Source organism: Bombina bombina, chromosome 6 (genome assembly GCF_027579735.1).
Source record: "Bombina bombina isolate aBomBom1 chromosome 6, aBomBom1.pri, whole genome shotgun sequence".
Classification (NCBI taxonomy): Eukaryota; Metazoa; Chordata; class Amphibia; order Anura; family Bombinatoridae; genus Bombina; species Bombina bombina.
In genome coordinates, this window is record NC_069504.1 from 422,640,025 (window position 1) to 422,662,019 (window position 21,995).

Sequence of the window (21,995 nt, forward strand, 5' to 3'; positions counted from 1 at the left end):
AGCCCGCTTTACAAGAAAAGACACTAGTTATTTAGTGGCTGCTGAAAAATACATTAATATATGCAGTAAGTGAACGTCAACTGTCTCATATCTGATGTCACAGATAATTAGTTAATAAAGAAATTGACCTTTTCCTATCTTTAACATTGAGTGGAATAGTAACATTTCCCTAAGGGGTGGTAGGGAAACAACACCATAATAGTTAGTATGTCCTCACACTCTTTTAATGAAATGCAAATATTTTATTAGTACACAAATAAGACTATATTCTGCATGAGGTAAACAGGTTGACAAACACAACCAGCTCCTTCCTCAGACTAAACCCATCTGAACGATAAACACTCTTAAAGAGACATTAAACTGAAGGTAAATTTTCATGAATGAGTGCCCGGTTTTTTAAAATACTATTAAAAACATCAGCATTCATGAAAGTTTACATTGCAGCAGTTTTGTTAAAATACTTGATCTTTTTCTTCTTCCAAGCCAGACCAGCGATCCCTCGCCGCTTCTTCCAGCTGTATTTAGACAGCAATGACGAAACCGGCTTCCTCCAGTCACGGCATGGCATCAGGAAATGTCTGCTCTTGGGGGGAAGCCATGAAGCCGGATTCGTCATTGCTGACGTAAATACAGAGCAGCTGCGAGCGAGGGATCGCTGGTCCGGCTTGGAAGGAGAAAAAGGTAAGTATTTTTTTAAAACCACTGCAATGTAAACTTTCATGAATGAAAGTGCCCGTTTTTTATAGTATTTTTAAAAACCGGGCACTAATTCATGAAAATTTACCTTCACTTTAAATACTTCTCATGCACCTCTCTCTAATTATGGGTGCTGCCATTTTGGAACCTAGGTTTCTGAAGTACAGTCACTGAACATGTGCAAACATAACAGCACTGGAATGTAGTAAAAGCTAGATTTTAACATGACAGCACCCATGTGGTAGGTAGGGAATAATTAGCGCTGTGCAATCTGTTGGTGCTCTACAAAAACCCAATAATAATAATAATAACCCTTAATACTATGCTTATAAAATGAATGTAGTGCATTAAAGTGTAATTATATCAAAATGAAGAAAATGATGCATATCCTAGAGACAGTGATATGAAACAACAACATGGGGATTCTTTGACTCACCATTTTCAAACACCGTGCCAGCCGTGAAGGAGAGCTCCGAGTCATGCTCAGCTTTACAAGCATACAAGGCTTTGGCTTTTCTTGGTAAACTAATGGAAATAAAATACAAATAGGTTATTTTCCCTAACAGCTGCCTTTGTATCTAATCATATCTAAGTATTTGTTTTTCTAAGCTGTCTATTCTCTGTTGTACTAAGGTAGAGAGTTCTTGTGATGTAAATTGAGTTTGAAATAAATAATATGAATTTTTGTTTAACTAGACAGAAAGACAGATGCATCCAGCACACTCAGATTATTTAAACCATAGCGGTGCTATGGTAAAAAATTCTGATCTATGACATTTCAGTCTGCTGAACTGACCTGCATACTGTATCTACCCAACATTTTAATAGCCAACTGTGACAAAAAATACAGTCCCCAACACATAAATCTCCAGCCACAGACATTAAAACTTCAGAGTAAAATGCTTTACATCAGTATAGAGTAAATCTGCCCAGAGGTTAAATGGAAAAGACACCATTTGTGTAAGGAAAGACAAACGTTTAAAGCGTCAGAAAAGGACGTACTATTTATTGACCAGATATTTTCTACCTGAGTCCATAGATGCCACTAAAAACTTTCTAGGCCAAAACGAGAGCACATTGTCATTACTCTTTGTAAAAAAAAAACAAGGAAATTAAAACAATATGTTATCTGATCTACTTGTCAGCCCTTAGATATCACCTGTATCCAGTTTGTCTCTATGTTTTCAGTAGAGAAGTGAAATGATTATTATCTTAAACTTCACGTCCAAAAGATTAATCTTTCTCATTGTTATTAATAAATAAGTAGGGACTTATAAAATATATATCTAAAAGAAACAATAGCAACTTCAGAGTCCAGCGTTTCAGGTTCTTAAGACCACTTCTACTTAACCTCTCTATCACCTAAATTGTGGTAGATTTAAATCCTCCCGATCAAATACGCTTGGGATGATTGACAGCCCCCGCATGAGCACGATTGGCTGCACGCAAACAGGGGACGGCATTGCACAAGCAGCGGCTCTGAGGAAGAGGTGGAGTAGGTTAGCTATTTTTACAGAATCCAGTGCAGGACTGAACTATCTTTATATAATTTGTGCAAGCAGTGTAGGAGTCTCATTTCCAGTACTAGACAGGAGCTCTGAAATGACCCTAAATGGAACTTTGTAGCCCCTTGAATGTGCCCTGATTATTAAGGGACAATAAGTCAAATTTAAACTTTCCTTATTAAGATAGAGAATGTAATTTTTAAACAACCTTCCAATTTACTTCTATTATCACATTTTCCTTATTCTCTTGATATCCCTTGTTGAAGAGTAAACCTGTGTAGGCTGATAGGAGTTTAGGATTGTACACGTGTCTTTAGCAGTTTATGGTAGCAGTGTTTGCAACTAAGTATAAATTGCTTTAAACACTGTTACAAACACTTCTGCCAGATGGCTAAAGACACGTGCACACCCATGACCTCACCTAGGTTTACACTTCATTGAAGGATACCAAGAAAACTAAGCAAAACTGATAAAATAAGAAAAACTGGAAATTGCTTAAAATGTAACAATTTAAGTTAAATTTTGACTTAACTGTACCTTTAAATGACGATTAAATACAAAAGAATTGCATAGAAAATGAATAATGAAAAGACAATACAATAACACTTTGAATTTCAAATAAGCAGATTTTTTTGACACACTTAAATTATTCCTCTAAAGTTCCCTGTCCACTGTATCATGTGACAACCATCAGCCAATCAAAAGACTGATATAGGTATAAATTGTGAACTCTTGCACATGCTCGGTACGAGTTAGTTTCTCATAAAGAGTGCAGAAAAAGACAGTGCACAGTTTGATATTGGAAGTAAATTAAACTTCATTTAAACTTGTATATTCTAACTGAATCATTAATTTTGATTTTAAAGTCCCTTTAAATAAAAAGCAAATTTTAGCCAACATTACTCTGGCAGTCAACAGTAACAAACATATATTATTTAACCACTTAACATTGAACCACCTCTATGGCAATGGAAAAAAGTGTGTTATAAAAAGTTCACAGATAGACAATTTACTGTCAAAATGAATAATGCCCAAACTACTTTTTGAGTTAATTGATTTACTACATTTGCCCTTGGGAATTTTTTTTTTAATCATTTATTGGTTTTACACACTTGTGGAGCTTAGTTATGCTATTCACAAATTCAAATATGTTCACTGTCTGTTGAAATATATAAAACATTCGCCGTCCTTCCTCTACTCACGTGTTGTGTTGCACTGGGTAAATGCAATTTGTTTAACTTTTTCTAGATGAAGATTAGTTAGCATCTGTGTGCAGGTGCTCATTTATACCTACCCGAACTAGCCACAGCACATGACATAATCTAACACACTGAAGACTCTTTTAAAAGAGGACAGCCCCTGGACTTCTCTACCAAAGCTACACACATTTGGCAAAAATTCCTGTTTAAAAGTGAATACATCATTTACTCTGTATTCATCTTTTGAATTGCAGTGCTCAATTGTATGCATATGTATATATATATATATATATATATATATATATATATATATATGTGTGTGTGGCTGTGTCTGATAATATGTATTTCTCAATTTTCAAGAATTGCTCAATAGTGGGATTTACTATTTATCCTTTACTGGAAACTGCACTTTTACAAGCTTTGAGGGGCAGGCTTCTCCGGAATTCGTATTATTTAAAAAGATAGATAATCCCTTTATTACCTATTCCCCAGTTTTGCATAACAAACAGTGTTATATTAATATACTTTAACCTCTGTGTTATAAAATGATTTTATATATATATATATATATATATATATATATATAACTGTCTCTAATTGGCCACAGTAGAGAAAGTAACCTAAGTTACAACATGGAAGCTCCCATTGTTTTAAAGACACTAACATTTTACACTTATTTTGTCAACTAATGAAACTTTAAAAAAAAAAATCTACATGTTAATCACAGTTAATTTTTTTCTTTGAATGCATCAATCTATCTAGCATGTCCCTTCAACAATAACTACAAAAATTGTATATATCTATATATTTGAGGTTATGGACAAGGCAATTATGAGAAATGTTTTGGTGCCCATGCAGATAGGGAAGGGTCATATCCTATATAATAAAAGGCCAAGTGTGTTTGTCTGAAGCTGTCATGCGCAGTAGAGACAGCACAAGGACAAACACACCTGACCTTTAAGTCAATAGCTGATTTGCAGCAAAAGTGGGCTTGGCCGTCGTGAAGGGGGCATGAATGGCCATGAAGGGGGCATGCCCGCACGATAGAGAGATAGAGAGGGGGAGATAGAGAGGAGAGAGAGGGGGGAGAGAGAGGGAGGGGTGGAGAGAGAGAGATGGGGGGAGAGAGAGAGGAAAAGAGAAGGGGAGAGAGCGCAAAAGAGAGGGGGGAGAGAGAGCGCAAAAGAGAGGGGGGGAGAGAGCGCAAAAGAGAGGGGGGAGAGAGCGCAAAAGAGAGGGGGGAGAGAGCGCAAAAGAGAACGGTGGAGAGAGCGCAAAAGAGGGGGAGAGAGAGAGCGCAAAAGAGAGGGGGGGAAGAGCGCAAAAGAGAGGGGGGAGAGAGTGCAAAAGAGAGGGGTGGAGAGAGAGTGCAAAAGAGAGGGGGGAGAGAGAGCGCAAAAGAGAAGGGGGAGAGGGAGCGCAAAAGAGAGGGGGGAGAGAGAGCGCAAAAGAGAGGGGGGAGAGAGAGCGCAAAAGAGAGGGGGGAGAGAGAGCGCAAAAGAGAGGGGGGAGAGAGCGCAAAAGAGAGGGGGGAGAGAGAGCGCAAAAGAGAGGGGGGGAGAGAGCGCAAAAGAGAGGGGGAGAGAGAGCGCAAAAGATAGAGGAGAGAGCACAAAAGAGAGAGCGCAAAAGAGAGGGGGGAGAGAGAGTGCAAAAGAGAGGGGAGAGAGAGAGGGGGGAGAGAGCGCAAAAGAGATGGGGGAGAGAGAGAGAGCACAAAAGAGATGGGGAGAAAGAGAGCGCAAAAGAGAGGGGGAGAGAGAGAGCGCAAAAGAGAGGGGGGAGAGAGCACAAAAGAGAGGGGGAGAGAGAGCGCATAAGAGAGGGGTGGAGAGAGAGTGCAAAAGAGAGGGGGGGAGAGAGAGCGCAAAAGAGAGGGGGGAGAGAGAGCGCAAAAGAGAGGGGGGGAGAGAGAGCGCAAAAGAGAGGGGGGAGAGGGAGCGCAAAAGAGAGGGGGGAGAGAGAGCGCAAAAGAGAGGGGGGAGAGAGAGCGCAAAAGAGAGGGGGAGAGAGAGCGCAAAAGAGAGGGGAGAAAGAGAGCGCAAAAGAGAGGGGGAGAGAGAGAGCTCAAAAGAGAGGGGGAGAGAGAAAGCTCAAAATAGAGGGGGGAGAGAGAGAGAGCAAAAGAGAGGGGGAGGGAGAGAGCGCAAGGGGTGGGACCGCTGTACTGCAAAAAATGCCCCGTGTGAACGGGCTTTAGGACTAGTCATATATATTGTACACTGTTGGGATTATTCTTGTTGGTCTGAAGAAACAATCGGCTAGACTACGAGTTGTGCATTAGGGTTAAAAAGCAGCGTTAAGAGGTCCTAACGCTGCTTTTTAACGCCCCCTGGTATTACGAGTCTTGAAATGACAGGTGTACGGCTCACTTTTTTGGTCAGACTCGAAAAAATTTGGGTTCAGTGTCCCTTTAATCTTCGCAGCCAGTGTATCTACGTAAACAAGCACCTCTCTGCTAGGCCGCTCTATCACAACTCTTGTTGGTGCTGGAGGAGCATCTTTTTAAAAAAGGTACTATAGTGAACAAATGGGCTATGTTTAAGCAATTACATAATATACAAAATAAAGTACAATCAGGTAAAATGATAAATTAATAAATTAATAGTCAGTGCTAATGGGTTAGGGGGCGCAATACTTGCCTTGCCCTGGGCGCTGACCACTTACGCTACGCCACTGTCTTTTTGACCCAGAAAGGACCATGAGAGAGAACCTCTAAGGTGGACACAAGTGCATCTGAACCAGATCCTCAAATCAAATACTGCGAGGCCATGCCTGAGCAATCAAAATTGCTGAGGCTTCTTCCTGCATGATTCTGGCTATCAATTAGGATAGCAACACAAATAAAGGAAAGATGCACATCAGGTTGAATGACCAGGCAACCAACATGGCATCAATCAGACTCACCCAACGGTCTTCAGACCTGGCACAATACTGAGGCAGTTTGTGATTCAAGTGGGAGGCCATGAAATCTATTTCTGGCAGACCTCAACATCTCACACATCTCACAATTAAATAGCATCTCTCCAATTCTGACTCATTTGATAATAGATTAATTTGCTGTGACAATTTCCCAGTAAAATCTGCTGTCTGCTAAGATAATTGTGGCAACTGATGGGTCTTGGTAGTTACAGTAATGTCCAAAAGATAAAGCATAACTTCCTTATCTGGAACCTGCTACCCAATTATATAATACTAGTCCTAAAGCCCATTCACACGGGCCATTTTTTGCAGTACAGCGGTCCCACCCCTTGCGCTCTCTCCCTCCCCCTCTCTTTTGCTCTCTCTCCCCCCTCTCTTTTGCTCTCTCTTTCCCCCTCTCTTTTGAGCTTTCTCTCTCCCCCTCTCTTTTGAGCTCTCTCTCTCCCCCTCTCTTTTGCGCTCTCTCTGCCCTCTATCTCTCCCCCCTCCCCTCTCTCTCCCCCTCTCTATCTCTCTCTCTCTCTCTCTCCCCTCTCTATCTCTCTCTCTCTCCCCTCTCTATCTCTCTCTCTCTCTCTCTCCCCTCTCTATCTCTCTCTCCCCTCTCTATCTCTCTCTCTCCCCCCTCTCTATCTCTCTCTCTCCCCTCTCTATCTCTCCCCTCTCTATCCCTCTCTCTCTCCCCTCTCTATCCCTCTCTCCCCTCTCTATCGTGCGGCCACGCCCCCTTCATGGCCATTCATGCCCGACCACGCCCCTTCACAGTGGCCATGCCCACTTCTGCCGCAGATCAGCTAGGGACTCAAAGGCCAAGTGTGTTTGTCCTCGTGCTGTCTCTACTGCGCATGACAGCTTCGGACAAACACACTTGGCCTTTTATTATATAGGATTACTTCCACTCCAGTATTATAAACAGAAAAGGATAAAATGTTTTTACTTTTCTGAACAAATATCTAGAGTCATAGTACTCCTGCTTTTTGAATAAAACTTTAATGTGTTTTGTATTTGTAAAATCAGGCCCTGAATAGACTAGATCTGTATTTCTACAAATGCTGACCAAGATCCTGCACCATTAACTAGAAAGGGCATAGCTATCAGGAGTTAATAAAAGGTTATCTTTAACCTATCCTATCCATAAAATATGAAAATACATCAGCATATTATGGGAGGTAGATTTAAACCAAACAAAAGTTCAATACAAAACCTGCACAAGTGTTCATTTCTTCATTATTGCATTAAGAGAATAAAATGTCAAAATTTATCAAGGCACTTTGTCAAGTGGGTGGAGGTTACATTTCCTTTTAAAGGGACAGTAAACAATTTGAGATTGCAATATAAAATGTTTAATTATGCTTTGTAAAAACAACTTTAAAATACATGTTAATTATTTCCTGTGCATATATTTGTCTTTAAAAGGACATGAAATTCGAAATTGCAAAGCACATTGGTGAGCCAATAACATGAGGCATCTATGTGCAGCCACCAATCAGCAGCTACTAGCCTATTAAGGTATGTGTTTCAACAAAGGATATCAAAAGAATGAAGCAAATTAGATAAAAGAAGTAAATTAGAAAGATGTTTAAAATTGTATGCTCTTTCTAAATTACGAAAGTAAAAATTTGGGTTTCATGTCCCTTTAATTATCCTCAGCAGAGATGATCAGATAAGATGAAAATACAGAGAAAGTCCTCAGCATTCCCAGTTATTCATGCAATATAATCAATCCATTCAGTACAAGACTGTATCAATACAACTTGTATGTATTACAAAACACAATAAAAAATGTATATCTCAGATCAAGCAAAAGCTAGAGCTGTAAAAGAAGAATAATCCGCATATGCGTTGCATACAGATCACCTACCCTTGATCACTGCTAAAAGCTCATCACTTTCCACTGTGTTTTATAATAAATGCTTTTTAATAAAGAAATCTGAAGGGATTGATTATATTGAATGAACAATGTTAGTGCAGAGAACTTTTACTGTGTTTCAATAAAAGAGGTATCCAGCTTCAAATCAGATATAGGGGCCGATTTATCATAGTGCGAGCTGTCGGCATTTATCACTGCACAAGCAATGAAATGCTTGTGCAATGCCGCCCCTTGCACATTCGTGGCCAATCAGCCGCTAGTGGACGAGTCTTAAGACCGCTGCTTCTTAACTCCTGTTTCCGGTGAGCCTGAAGGCTTGCACGGAAAAAAATGCATACAGGGCTTGATAAATTGGCCCCATAGACTCCTGGTAATGTGTCTTGGGCAGAGATAATGTACTACTTGCACCCCACAAAGTTCTGGTTCTAGACTTGGGCACCCAGGATGTACACAATGAAGACTGAGCTGGGATTCCACTCTAGTCTGGTAAGCGCTCAATTCTAGCTGTGTCTACACCAGTAACAAGTCCCCTCCAAATAAGCTTGGTGGTGGATGGAGCTTGGCTATTGAAAATCAATTGCAGCAAACAAAATGTTAACGTATTCATATTTTTTTGACACTCAGCTAGTATGTTAATTTACAGTAAGACAGCAGGAAAATAATCTAATCAAAAGGTGTTTACTATCCTTTTAATGTTTTTTTTAAGGATCAGATCTATTTAGAGTTATATTTTTAATTTGAAGCTCTATAAAAAAAGAGATCATTAAATCACAAAGTTTTGTTATGCTCATAATGAGCAATCATTGCCTTTTGGGATCTTAGTATCATTTTAGTATTATTTTTATTTGTATTAATATAAAAGAACAGTTGTGTAAACAGGCATGAAACCCAAAGTTTTTCTTTCATGATTTAGATGCAATTTTAAACAACTTTCTAAAATACTTCTATTATGAAATTTTTTTTGTTCGTTCAGTATTTTTTTTTAAGCAGGGATGTAAGCTCAGGAGCATGCACATGTCTGGGACACTATATAAGAGAAGTTTTGCAAGAATGTTATTGATTTGCAAGAGCACTAGATCGCAGCACTATTCCCTGCCATGTAGTGCTCCAGACACCTACTTAGGTATCTCTTCAACAAAGAATACCATGAAAACAAAGCACATTTTATAACAGAAGTAAATTGTGAACTTTCAATAAATTGTATGCTCTGTCTCAATCACAAAATCATTTTTTGGGGGTTTTCTATCCCTTTAAGTTGTTTTTTTTGTTTTTTAATTAAAATTATGATTAAACTATATCACTTTTTTGGCTCTATATTTTTATTTGATATATTGTTTTATTATGCATTATTGAACCTGTACAGGTGGCCCTCGTTTTACACCGGTTCAATTTACACCGTTTCAGAATAACAACCTTTTTTTCCAATCATGTGACTGCTATTGAAAAGCATTGAGAATAGCCAGTAGGTGGAGCTGTCTGCTTGTGTTGCAGCAAAGCCAAGCAAGCTGAAATTAATCGGTTTAGCCACACCTGAGCTATCAAGCAGATTTCAAAGGAACAAGATCTTCCTGTCTATAAATCAGTCCAGATTGGAATGCATAGAAAGAACTGTTTGCAGAAAAATGCAAGTGAAGTCCGTGTTGTGTGATTATTTTATTAGGTTTATAATGCTGTTTAGCAAATGTTTTTGTTCATTTAACTTAGTTTAATTATATATTTTGTGTTGTGTGATTATTTTATTAGGTTTATAATGCTGTCTAGCATTTAAAGTCTTCATTTCAAAGCTTTAAAAATAATGTATTAGGTGTTAAATATGACAATTTTGAGAGGGGCCTGGAACCTATCTCCCTCACTTCCCATTGACTTACATTATAAACTGGGTTTCAATTTTCAACGGTTTCGATTTACAACCATTCCTTCTGGAACCTAACCCCGGCGTAAACTGAGGGCTACCTGTATTTTATTTAGCCTAGTGTAACTCACTTTTCACCAGAACGTGACCTGCTATACACAGGCTGGAGAGCACATGGGGCTAACAAGCCCACACTAATTACCAGACAATGCTGAAAAGGCAACCTGTTATACAAAGGGATAACAACCCAACTTTGAACTTCTGGTAATTGTAGCTAGGCAAGTTCTACACTGCATGAGAAACGCTCATGTCTTTGCTTTTTAGCTGAAATACCAGAGATTACTTTAGGCAATTTGATAGGTTTCTCCTTATCTGCACTCCCCACAAGTGCAAATGAGGTAACACAGCTGGCAACAAGTCCATAAAAGCCGACTGACTGCACATTTTTATGAAGGGGTCAAAGCATATTAGGCACAGTGTATGCACTCAAAAGGTTAATACATTATTTCCAATTACAGTTCCCAATGCTTCCAAGTTTCAAAAGAAGCATAAGGCACCTGCACACATCAGACTGTCACACTGGCATATTAATAGGCTGGAATCTCCTAATAGGATTTTATGGAAAGGACATCAAAGTTATTGTTTGTTAAATACATTTAGAACTAAAACACTTTACATATTTGTATAGTTTTATGTTGTTAATATGAGCTCAAAAAGGGTCAACATTTTAAAGCATTTAGAACATTTATGTTAATTAAAAGGACATAAAAGTGCAAAAAGAAAATGCAGTATCTTTTTACAGCATTTTATTATTGTATAATTAATTAATAATTTATAGCTATTTGATTAACACCTGTAAAGCAGTTAAACACATAGTTAAATGTCAGTTCCTTGATAGGCTCAGGTCCAGCCATACACTACTGGGAGCTAGTTCAAAACATCTGGTGAGCCAATGAAAAGAGGCATATATGTGTGGCCACAAATCAGCAGCTAGCTCCCAGTAAGTGCATGGCTGCTCCTAAGCATACCAAAGAATGCTTTTCAACAAAAGATACCAAAGGAATTAAGTATATTTGCTAGCTGAAGTGAATTGAAAAGTATAAGAAACCTAAATTATTCAGATAGAGCATGTGATTTTAATCAACTTTCTAGTTTACTTCTATTATTCTTTTCTTCGTTCTTTTGTTGTTAACAAGAATGTTATCCATTTGCAAGAGCACTCGATGGCAGCACTATTTCCTGCCACATAGTGCTCCAGATGCCTACCTAGGTATCTCTTCAATGCAGAATAAGGAATAAAGCAAATTTGATATAAGAATAAATTGGAAACTTTTTAAAAATTGTATGTTCTGTCTGAATCACAAAATATTTTTTTAGGGTTTTATATCCCTTTAAAGGGACATAATAGTTGAAAATGACATGCTCTAATCCATTACAGTAAGCCATTTTAAGACTATCGACCCCGCTCTGCTGTGTGATTATCCCCCCACAAAGGGGGGATAACAGATTACAGCATGCAAGTTTTCAACTTCTATGGCCCTTTAATATTGCATGCTCTGTCTAAACCATGGACGTTTAATTTAGGCTTTTATTTCCTTTTAAAGGATGAGTGCTTTATTTATTGTTTTAACGTTAGTAATAAAAAAAAGGTTCATTCCAAAAAAAAAAAAAAAAAAGGCAAACAAATTATACAAAATGTAAGGTGGATGAAAAGGTTAAATAAGCTCACGTTATATGTTAGCAAAAAACCTCTTGGTTTGTGAGGAGTGCCAAATCTGTAATCTGATTAATATCCACCATATAGTACTGATTATTCACTTTGTGCTTATTACCATTGACCCTCTCAGCATCATTTTTGCAGGAAGAACATCTCATTTAGAGATGTCATATAATACCATGTGGTTTCCTGCTATTAACCTTGCCAGACTTGACTGAATAAAATGTACCTACAATTCTGGAACATTGCACATAACCCGCATGTAATTCTCATAAAATGTAAGGCTTTTAAAAGTGACTCTAAATGCTCTTCATTTTCTACTTTTCTCTCCAGGTTTTACTATTAATGTGTAAATGGCCTAAACATGGAGCTTACAATTGCCTGCATTATTCATTACATTATTTCACATATGTACAGATAACAGGCATAAGATATTATGCATGGTGCACACCTGTGAATGGTTCTTTATTTAGGACACTGGAAAATTCTGTATTATAATCTATTTTATAGTTATAAATGTAAAAAAAAACAATGGCAGCTTTACAGTTCTTGTAAAACATACGATACAGCAGAACACAGCAAATATTTAAAGGGACAGTATACACCAATTTTCATATAAGTACATGTAATCATTACTATAAAGAATAATATGCACAGATGCTGATCTAAAAATCCAGTATAAAACCTTTTAAAAACTTACTTAGAAGCTCCTAGTTTAGCTCTGTTGAAAAGGTTAGCTGGAACACTCATTAAAAGTGGTTCTATAGCAAAAAAGGGCAGACACTCACCCCCCTCCCTCTGCATATGAAAAGACTCTTTACACAAACAGGAGCAAGCTGGAGTAGGGAAAAATCAGTATTCTCCTAAAATTTTGGGGCTTAGTTAGGAGTCTAAAAATCAGCGCAATGCTTTTTAAAAATAAGCAAAACTATACATTTGAAAAAGAAAAAAAAAAGCTGTATAGGCTATATAAATGGATCATCTACAAAACATTTATGCAAAGAAAAGAAGAAATAATACCCCTTTAATGCCAAGCTCAGCTTCAGTTTGGTCATTTATTAAGCAGTTACCTATAAGACCATGACAATAACAAGCTGAATAAGTCTGAACACATGTAGTCCAAAATGGCATAAATAAAAAAAACATTATAACAATTGTCCATACAAGGCTATTTACAGTGTATATTTGGTCAATGCTTTTAATCATTTGTACTTTCCAGATAGTTGGTTTAATAAGTAGCTCAATTTTTAACATAGAAAAATATACTTGTTTGAGCTCTTGTGTGTATTGTGTAAGGGGGTTTCTTATGGTAGTATTATATAGGGGGCTGGGTTGTTCATTCAGAGAGTTCTAGTGGCTTTGCAACGAGGCGGTTGGAGTTACAAATCACTGGGGGAGAATAAATCAGTTACAGAGTTAACATTGGTTGGGGATGATCAAGTTAGCGCTGACAGTGATAAAGTATGGGGTTTACATAAGTCGAGAGATTGGATCATCGCTATGCCTAATGTAATACAGGCACCAAGCCAAAATGGCTGGGGAAAGAAACTCCCCAGCAGCTGGTTACAGCCACAAGCCATAAGGAACCCTCTTAAAGAGCCACATACATCATGTTATTACTAAATATCTACAATGTTAGCTTCATTATGTTGCTATAATAGCCTATATGTGTGTGTGTGTTGTCTATAGATTTTGTGTTATATCAGCAACATTAGAGTCGCCTTTCTAACTCTGGAATGACAGAGTCAGGGTAAAATGTCTCTGATATATTTTAATTTTATTTTACTTGTCATATATGGATATTATGTCTTTTTTTTCTTTGTTAACTGGAAGTGTTTAACAATGTAAAGATCAGCACTATGACAATTATTTAGGGAAGTTGGTTTCACCATACATCCCCTAGATGACAAAATCTACAAAAACTCAATTACTGTCTCCAGGATAAGCACTTTAGAATGAACACAAATATTTTAAAAAGTTAAAATTTAGAAAAAGGAAGAAAAGAAGTTGCAAATCTGGAGAAAAGGAAACTTAAAAAAAGGGGAATAGAAAACCATTAAAATGCAATATTATGTTTTATTGGTTTAACAACTCACAGATATGCAAAGATTGCAAAGGAAGAAGCTGGTGCTACAATGGAGGCACACTTGATGATCGCCTAAGGGCGCCCCTGCAGGGGGGACACAAACATACATGACATACGTTTTTTAATGTGTATATTTATTTTTTGCTGCCTAACTTTGGCTTCATAGGAGCCATATGTGGTGGCATAATGGGTATAATGGGACAGGACTTCCCTGCGAGTGTAGGCCAGAACAGCTGGAAGCATCTGGCTGAAATATTGCACTGCAAAGGCCCTGCACTATCTGTGCCCTTGACAATAGCTGTGCTATTTAAATGATTTTATAAAAACTTAAATTATGCTTACCTGTTAATTTTCTTTTCTTCTGACGGGGAGAGTCCATAGCTGCATTCATTACTTTTGGTAAATACAGAACCTGGCCACCAGGAGGAGGCAAAGATACCCCAGCCAAAGGCTTAAATACCTTTCCCACTTCCCTCATCCCCCAGTCATTCTCCCGAGGGAACAAGGAACAGTAGGAGAAATATCAGGGTGAAAAAGGTGCCAGAAAAATAAAAAAACTAATTCACGGCCACCCCAAAGAAAAAAACGCAAACGGGGAGCTGTGGACTCTCCCCGTCAGAAGAAAATTATCAGGTAAGTATAATTTAAGTTTTTCTTCTTAAATGGAGAGAGTTCCCAGCTGCATTCATTACTTTTGGGAAAACAATACCCAAGCTATAGAGGACACTGAATGCAAAACGGTCGGGTACAAGAGGCGGCCCATTCTGAGGGCACCACAGCCTGAAACTACCCAAACACCCGACCAAAAAACTGCTTTACCAGAAGCAGAAGGAACAAAAAATGGAAAGGACCAAGTAACTGACCATCAGTTAAAACCAGCAAGGCCCTTGCAAATGACCGAGAGATAAAAACCACCACTGGGAGTCGCTAAGAAACAGCACCATAACATCTCATTATGCTCCAGATGAAGCCACAGGCTTCCCTCAGGAGGTCTAAGCCGCCAACACTAGCTAATCAAAGGCTAGTAAACCTAGGACTCTCGCAGAGGAAAAACTCCAAAGGAGTGCAGAGCAATTCCTTCCCGAAAATGAAAAACAGGGAAGGATAGAACCCAAAAGCCAGCAGAGGAAAGCTACCGGCTGAGGCAAGAAAACACCACGAAGCCTCCCATCCAGGGAAGGCCCACAAAACCTACAGAACAGTTAGATCCACTCCGAGGCAAAGGGACCCAGCACCAAAGCGACTGACAATGTCCGAAAGGACAAGGGAATTAAAAATTCCCCGAACCACCAAGACCCTCAGGAAGGAAAAGGATGGGATCCAGACCCCCTAAGGACAAGATCGGGTCCAGACCCCAGACACAGCTTCCTTTCCGAAGAGAAGGGATATTCCCAAAAAGGAGACCCTATACTGAAAACAGAAATGGCATGACACCAGAAATCCAGCCCTTCACATGACATCCTGACCACAAGACAGGGAGGACCCCACAGGACAGAGAAAGAAAGACCTCTGGGGCACCAGGTGGATACTGTGGTATGCCCAATGCTCTCCAAAGGGAGGGGAAACACAAACCTAACAGCTCACCCGCCCACAGGCATGAAGCGTAAGGCTGTAGACGGACGGCAAAAGGCCAATAACGATTGCCCTCCGGCTGCTACAGCCGGCCCAGTAGAGATTTCCAAATCTCCATTAAGAGAGAAAAAAACCACCAGAAGGGACATGAGGACGTTCCGGAACCGGAAAAACTGGGCCGTCCAGATCCAACCTAAGGGATCTGAACACAGAAAACCCAAAATGTCCAATCAAAGATAAGAACAGGTCAAGAAAACCAGACACCGGAACCCGGAGTCAGCTTAAAAACTAATACCCCTGAGGAACCAACGGTTAACCATATCCGGAGAAGACCTTGCACCACTGGTGATGCAATCACAGCCACATTTAAGGGTCCATAGACACCGAACGCTCGCTTAAGTATCCCAGAGACAGAGAGCTTAACCCCTAAGGCTCAAGGGAAAACACCCACTAAGTCTAAAGACTAAGGTAAACTTACAAGAGAACAGAGCACAAAACCTACAAAAACATAATTTATGTAAGAACTTACCTGATAAATTCATTTATTTCATATTGGCCAGAGTCCATGAGCTAGTGACGCATGGGATATACAATCCTACCAGGAGATGCAAAGTTTCCCAAACCTCAAAATGCCTATAAATAAACCCCTTACCACACCCACAATTCAGTTTAACGAATAGCCAAGTAGTGGGGTGATAAAATAAGGAGTAAAAAAGCATACAAAAAGAGGAACTGAAAATAAAATTGTGCTTTTATACAAAAATCATAACCACCAAAAAAAAGGGTGGGCCTCATGGACTCTTGCCAATATGAAAGAAATGAATTTATCAGGTAATTCCTTACATAAATTATGTTTTCTTTCATGTAATTGGCAAGAGTCCATGAGCTAGTGACATATGGGATAGAAATACCCAAGATGTGGAAGACCACATAATAGTCACTAGAAATGGAGGGATAAAATAAAAACAGCTATTTCCGCTGAAAAAATTAAATCCATAAAAAAATAAGTCTTTCTCATAAATTTCACATAAATTTCAAGAAAAAAAACTTAAATCATAAGCAGAAGAATCAAACTGAGACAGCTGCCTGAAGAACTTTTTCTACCAAAGACTGCTTCAGAAGAAGCAAATACATCAAAATGGTAAACTTTAGTAAATGTATGCAAAGAAGACCAAGTTGCTGCTTTGCAAATCTGATCAACCCGAAGCTTCATTCTTAAAAGCCCAAGAAGTGGCGACTGATCTAGTAAAATGAGCTGCAATTCTCTGAGGCGGAGACTGTCCCACCTCCAAATAAGCCTTGTGAATAAAAAGCTTTAACCAAGATGCCAAAGAAATGACAGAGGCTTTCTGACCTTTCCTAGGACCAGAAAAAACAACAAATAGACTAGAAGTCTTCCTGAAATCTTTTAGTAGCTTCGACATAATATTTCAAAGCTCTTACAACATCCGAAGAATGTAATGATCTTTCAAGAGTATTCTTAGGATTAGGACACAAGGAGGGAACAACAATTTCCCTACTAATGTTGTTAGAATTCACAACCTTAGGAAGAAATATAAACGAAGTCCGCAAAACAGCCTTATCCCGATGGAAAATCTGAAAAGGAGACTCACAAGAGAGAGCAGACAATTCAGAAACTCTTCCAGCTGAAGAGATAGCCAAAAAAAACAACATTTCCAAGAAAGTAGTTTAATATCCAAAAAATGCATAGACTCAAAAGCAGGAGCCTGCAAAGCCTTTAAAACCAAATTAAGACTCCAAGGAGGAGAGATTTATTTAATAACAGGCTTGATACGAACCAAAGCCTGAACAAAAAAGTGAATATCAGGAAGTCTAGCAACCTTTCTACGAAATAAAACAGTAAGAACAGAGATTTGGCCCTTCAAAGTACTTGCAGACAAACCTTTATCCAAACCATCCTGAAGAAACTGTAAAATTCTAGGAATTTTAAAAGAATGCCAAGAGAATTTATAAGAAAATCATCATGAAATATAGGTTTTCCAAGCCCGATAATAATTCTTCCTTGAAACAGACTTACTAGCCTGTATCGCATCACTGAGTCAGAGAAACCTCTATGACTAAGCACTAAGCGTTCAATTTCCATACCTTCAAATTTAGCGATTTGAGATCATGATGAAAAAACAGCCTTTGAGACAGAAGGTCTGGCCTTAAAGGAAGTGGCCAAGGTTGGCAACTGGACATCCGGACAAGATCTGCATACCACAACCTGTGAGGCCATGATGGTGCTATCAGAAACACATGCTATTATTCCATTATGATCTTGAAGATCACCCTTGGAAGAAGAACTAGAGGCGGAAAAATGTAAGCAGGTTGATAAAACCAAGGAACTGCTAATGCATCCACAATCTCCGTCTGAGGATCCCTGGACCTGGAAAGATACATGAGAAGCTTCTTTTTTAGATGGGAAGACCCCACATCTGTACAATCTGACAAAATACATCTTGATGGAGACACTACTCCCCTGGATGTAAAGACTGACGACTGAGATAATCCGCTTCCCAATTGTCTACACCTGGGATATGTATCGCAGAAATTAGACAGGAGCTAGATTATGCCAAAGAAAGTGTCCAAGATACTTATTTCATCGTTAAAGGACTGCGAGTCCCACCCTGATGATTGACATATGCTATAGTTGTGATATTGTCTGTCTGAAAATGAATTAATGATTCTCTCTTTAACAGAGGCCAAGCCTGAAGAGCCCTGAAAATAGCATGGAGTTCTAAAATATTGATTGGTAACCTCGCCTTTTGAGGATTCCAAACTCCTTGTGCTGTCAGAGACCCCCAGACAGCTCCCCAACCTCTGAAACTTGCATCTGTTGAAATCACAGTCCAGGAAGGACGAACAAAAGAGGCCGCTTGAATAATCCGATGATGGTCCAACCACCAGGACAGAGAGAGTTGAATGTTGGGATTTAAGTATATCAATTGTGATATCCGAGTATAATCCCTGCACTATTGATTCAGCATGCAAAGCTGCAGAGGTCTCATATGAAATGATCAAAGGGGATCGCGTCCGATGCTGCAGTCATGAGACCTAAAACATTGAGACTGATTGAGACTGAAGGTTTCGACAGGCGGAAACCAATTTCATTCGTCTCTTGTCTGTTAAAGACAGAGTCATGGACACTGAATCTATCTGGAAACCTAAAAAGGTGACCCTTGTCTGAGGAATCAAGAAATTCTTTAGTAAATTGATCCTCCATCCATGTTTTTGAAGAAACAACACAAGTTGATTCATGTGAGATTCTGCTAAATGAAAAGATTGAGCCAGTACCAAGATATTGTCCAAATAAGGAAACACCGCAATACCCTGCTCTCTGATTACAGATAGAAGGGCACCAAGAATCTTCGAAAAGATTCTTGGAGCTGTTGGTAAGCCAAATGGAAGAGCAACAAATTGGTAATGCTTGTCTAGAAAAGAGAATCTCATAAACCGATAGTGGTCTGGATGAATTGGAATGTGAAGATACGCATCCTGTAAGTCTATTGAGGACATGTAATGACCTTGCTGAACAAAAGACATAATAGTCTTTATAGTCACCATCTTGAAAGTTGGGACCCTTACAAATTGATTCAAAAACTTCAGATCCAGAACTGGTCTGAAAGAATTTTCCTTCTTCAGGACAATGAATAGATTTGAATAAAAACCCAGACCCTGTTCCAGAAGTGGAACTGGTACAATTACCTCTGAAAGCTCTAGATCTGAAACACACTACAGAAAGGCCTGAGCTTTCACAGGATTTGCTGGAACGTGAGAGAGAAAAATCTTCTCACAGGAGGTCTTATTCTGAAACCTATTCTATACCCTGAGAGACAATAGTCTTAATCCAATGATTCTGAACGGAACCTGCCCAAACGTCTTGAAATAATGAGGGCCACACCTTCATTCAGTCTTGGGGGCTGGATTTGGTTTCTTATAAGGCTTGGATTTATTCCAACTTGAAGATGGCTTCCAAATGGAGCCAGAGTCCTTAGGGGAAGGAGTGGTTTTCTGTTCTCTATTCTGACAAAAAGTATGAAACCGATTAGAAGCTTTAGATTTACCCTTAGACTTTTTATCTTGCAAAAAAACTCCCTCCCCCCAGTAATAGTGGAAATAATAGAATCCAACTGGGAACCAAACAAATTATTACTCTGAAATGATAGAGATAGTAACCTAGATTTAGATACCATGTCAGCATTCCATGATTTGAGCCATAAAGCTTTTCTAGCTAAAATAGCCAAAGACATAGATTTAACATCAATCTTGATGATATCAAAAATAGCATCACAGATAAAATGATTAGCATGTTGAAGCAAACGAACAATGCTATGCAAATCAGAATCTTTTTCCCGATGTGCTAATCTATCCAACCAAAAAGTTTATGCAGTTGCAACATCAGCCATAAAATGGCAGGTCTGAGAATATAGCCAGAATGTAAATAAGCTTTCCTTAGATAAGATTCAATTTTCCTATCTAAAGGATCCTTAAAAGAGGTACTATCTTCCATAGGAATATAAGTACGCTTAGCAAGAGTAGAAATAGCCCCATCAACCTTAGAGACTATTTCCAAAAACTCTAACTTAGCCACTCGAAAAGGATACAACTTTTTAAACCTTGAAGAAGGAACAAAAGAAGTACCAGGCTTAGACCATTCCTTAGCAATCACATCAGGAACAGGAAAAACCTCAGGAGTAATCACAGGAGGTGTACAAACAGAATTTAAACATTTACTGGATTTATTATCAAGAGTTCCAGACTCCTCAATATCCAAAGTTATCAAAACTTCTTTTAACAAAGAACGAATATACTCAATCTTAAAAAGATAAGTTGATTTATCAGTGTCAATGTCTGAAGAAGGATCTTCCGAATCAGAGAGATCCTCATCAGAGGAGGAAATATCAGTATGTTGTCGGTCATTACAAATTTCATCAGTATTATGAGAAGTTTTAAAAGACCTTTTACGTTTATTTGAAGCGGTATAGCAGCCATAGCCTTCTGTATCGCATGAGCAATATAATTTTTCATATCAACAGGGATACAATGTACTTTAGATGTTGAAGGAAAAACAGATACTGTCCTAGCACTAATAGAAACCTTTACCCTTAGACTTTTTATCTTGGGGCAAAAAAACTCCCTTCCCCCCAGTAATAGTGGAAATAATAGAATCCAACTGGGAACCAAACAAATTATTACCCTGAAATGATAGCGATAGTAACCTAGATTTAGATACCATGTCAGCATTCCATGATTTGAGCCATAAAGCTCTTCTAGCTAAACTAGCCAAAGACATAGATTTAACATCAATCTTGATGATATCAAAAATAGCATCACAGATAAAATGATTAGCATGTTGAAGCAAACGAACAATGCTATGCAAATCAGAATCTTTTTCCCGATGTGCTAATCTATCCAACCAAAAAGTTTATGCAGTTGCAACATCAGCCATAAAATGGCAGGTCTGAGAATATAGCCAGAATGTAAATAAGCTTTCCTTAGATAAGATCCAATTTTCCTATCTAAAGGATCCTTAAGAGAGGTACTATCTTCCATAGCAATAGAAGTATGTTTAGCAAGAGTAGAAATAGCCCCATCAACCTTAGAGACTATTTCCCAAAATAACAAAGAACGAATATACTCAATCTTAAAAAGATAAGTTGATTTATCATTGTCAATGTCTGAAGAAGGATCTTCCGAATCAGAGAGATCCTCATCAGAGGAGGAAATATCAGCATGTTGTCGGTCATTACAAATTTCATCAGTATTATGAGAAGTTTTAAAAGACCTTTTACGTTTATTTGAAGGCGGTACAGCAGCCATAGCCTTCTGTATCGCATGAGCAATATCATTTTTCATATCAACAGGGATATCATGTACTTTAGATGTTGAAGGAAAAACAGATACTGTCCTAGCACTAATAGAAACCTTTACTGCATGCAACTGTTACATACTACAGCTGGAGATATAATCTCCACTAGCTTACAACAGATACACTTAGCTTTGGTAGAACTGGCTACCACTAGCTTACAACAGATACACTTAGCTTTGGTAGAACTGTGTTCAGGCAGCATGGTTCCTAGAGCAGCTTCTGAGACAGGATCTGATTGAGACATCTTGTAAAATGTAAAAGAAAAAATAACATTTAAACAGAAATATCTTATTTCCACATATAGCAGTTTCAGGAATGGGAAAACATGCAAATGCTAAAATTGTCAAAAAAAGCAAATAGTATAGCCCTCTGAGCATAAAGAAGGGAAAAAGCAAAAAGGAAGTGGGGTAAAATTAAATTAAATTTTTTGGCGGCAAGTATGACGCACAACGCAAAAGGAAGTAGAATTTTTTTTGGCGCTAACATACAGAAATGTTGCAACTTGCATCATAACAAACACAATTTTGAGCCACACAACCTGGCGCAGGAAATGTCGAACTTGCGTCATTACAGACGCACATTCGCGCCAAGAATAAATAACAGCATTTTGCGCCCTTGCGAGCCTAATTTGCCCACAAGTTTTCAAAGAAAAAACAAGTTAAATTGGAAAAAAAGACTATACCCCAGGTAAGACAAACTTGCTA

General features: G+C 38.6%; 1 protein-coding gene across 2 annotated transcripts in view; it reads right to left on the reverse strand.

Annotated features, from left to right (window-relative positions):
- Nucleotides 1–21,995, reverse strand: part of ARHGAP26 (Rho GTPase activating protein 26) — a 1,495,203-nt gene that overhangs the window by 8,745 nt on the left and 1,464,463 nt on the right. For both annotated transcript variants that reach the window (XM_053717161.1, XM_053717160.1), the window contains one exon: nt 1,133–1,221. In XM_053717161.1, coding sequence (XP_053573136.1) covers nt 1,133–1,221 — 89 coding nt within the window. The remainder of the gene's footprint in view (nt 1–1,132; nt 1,222–21,995) is intronic.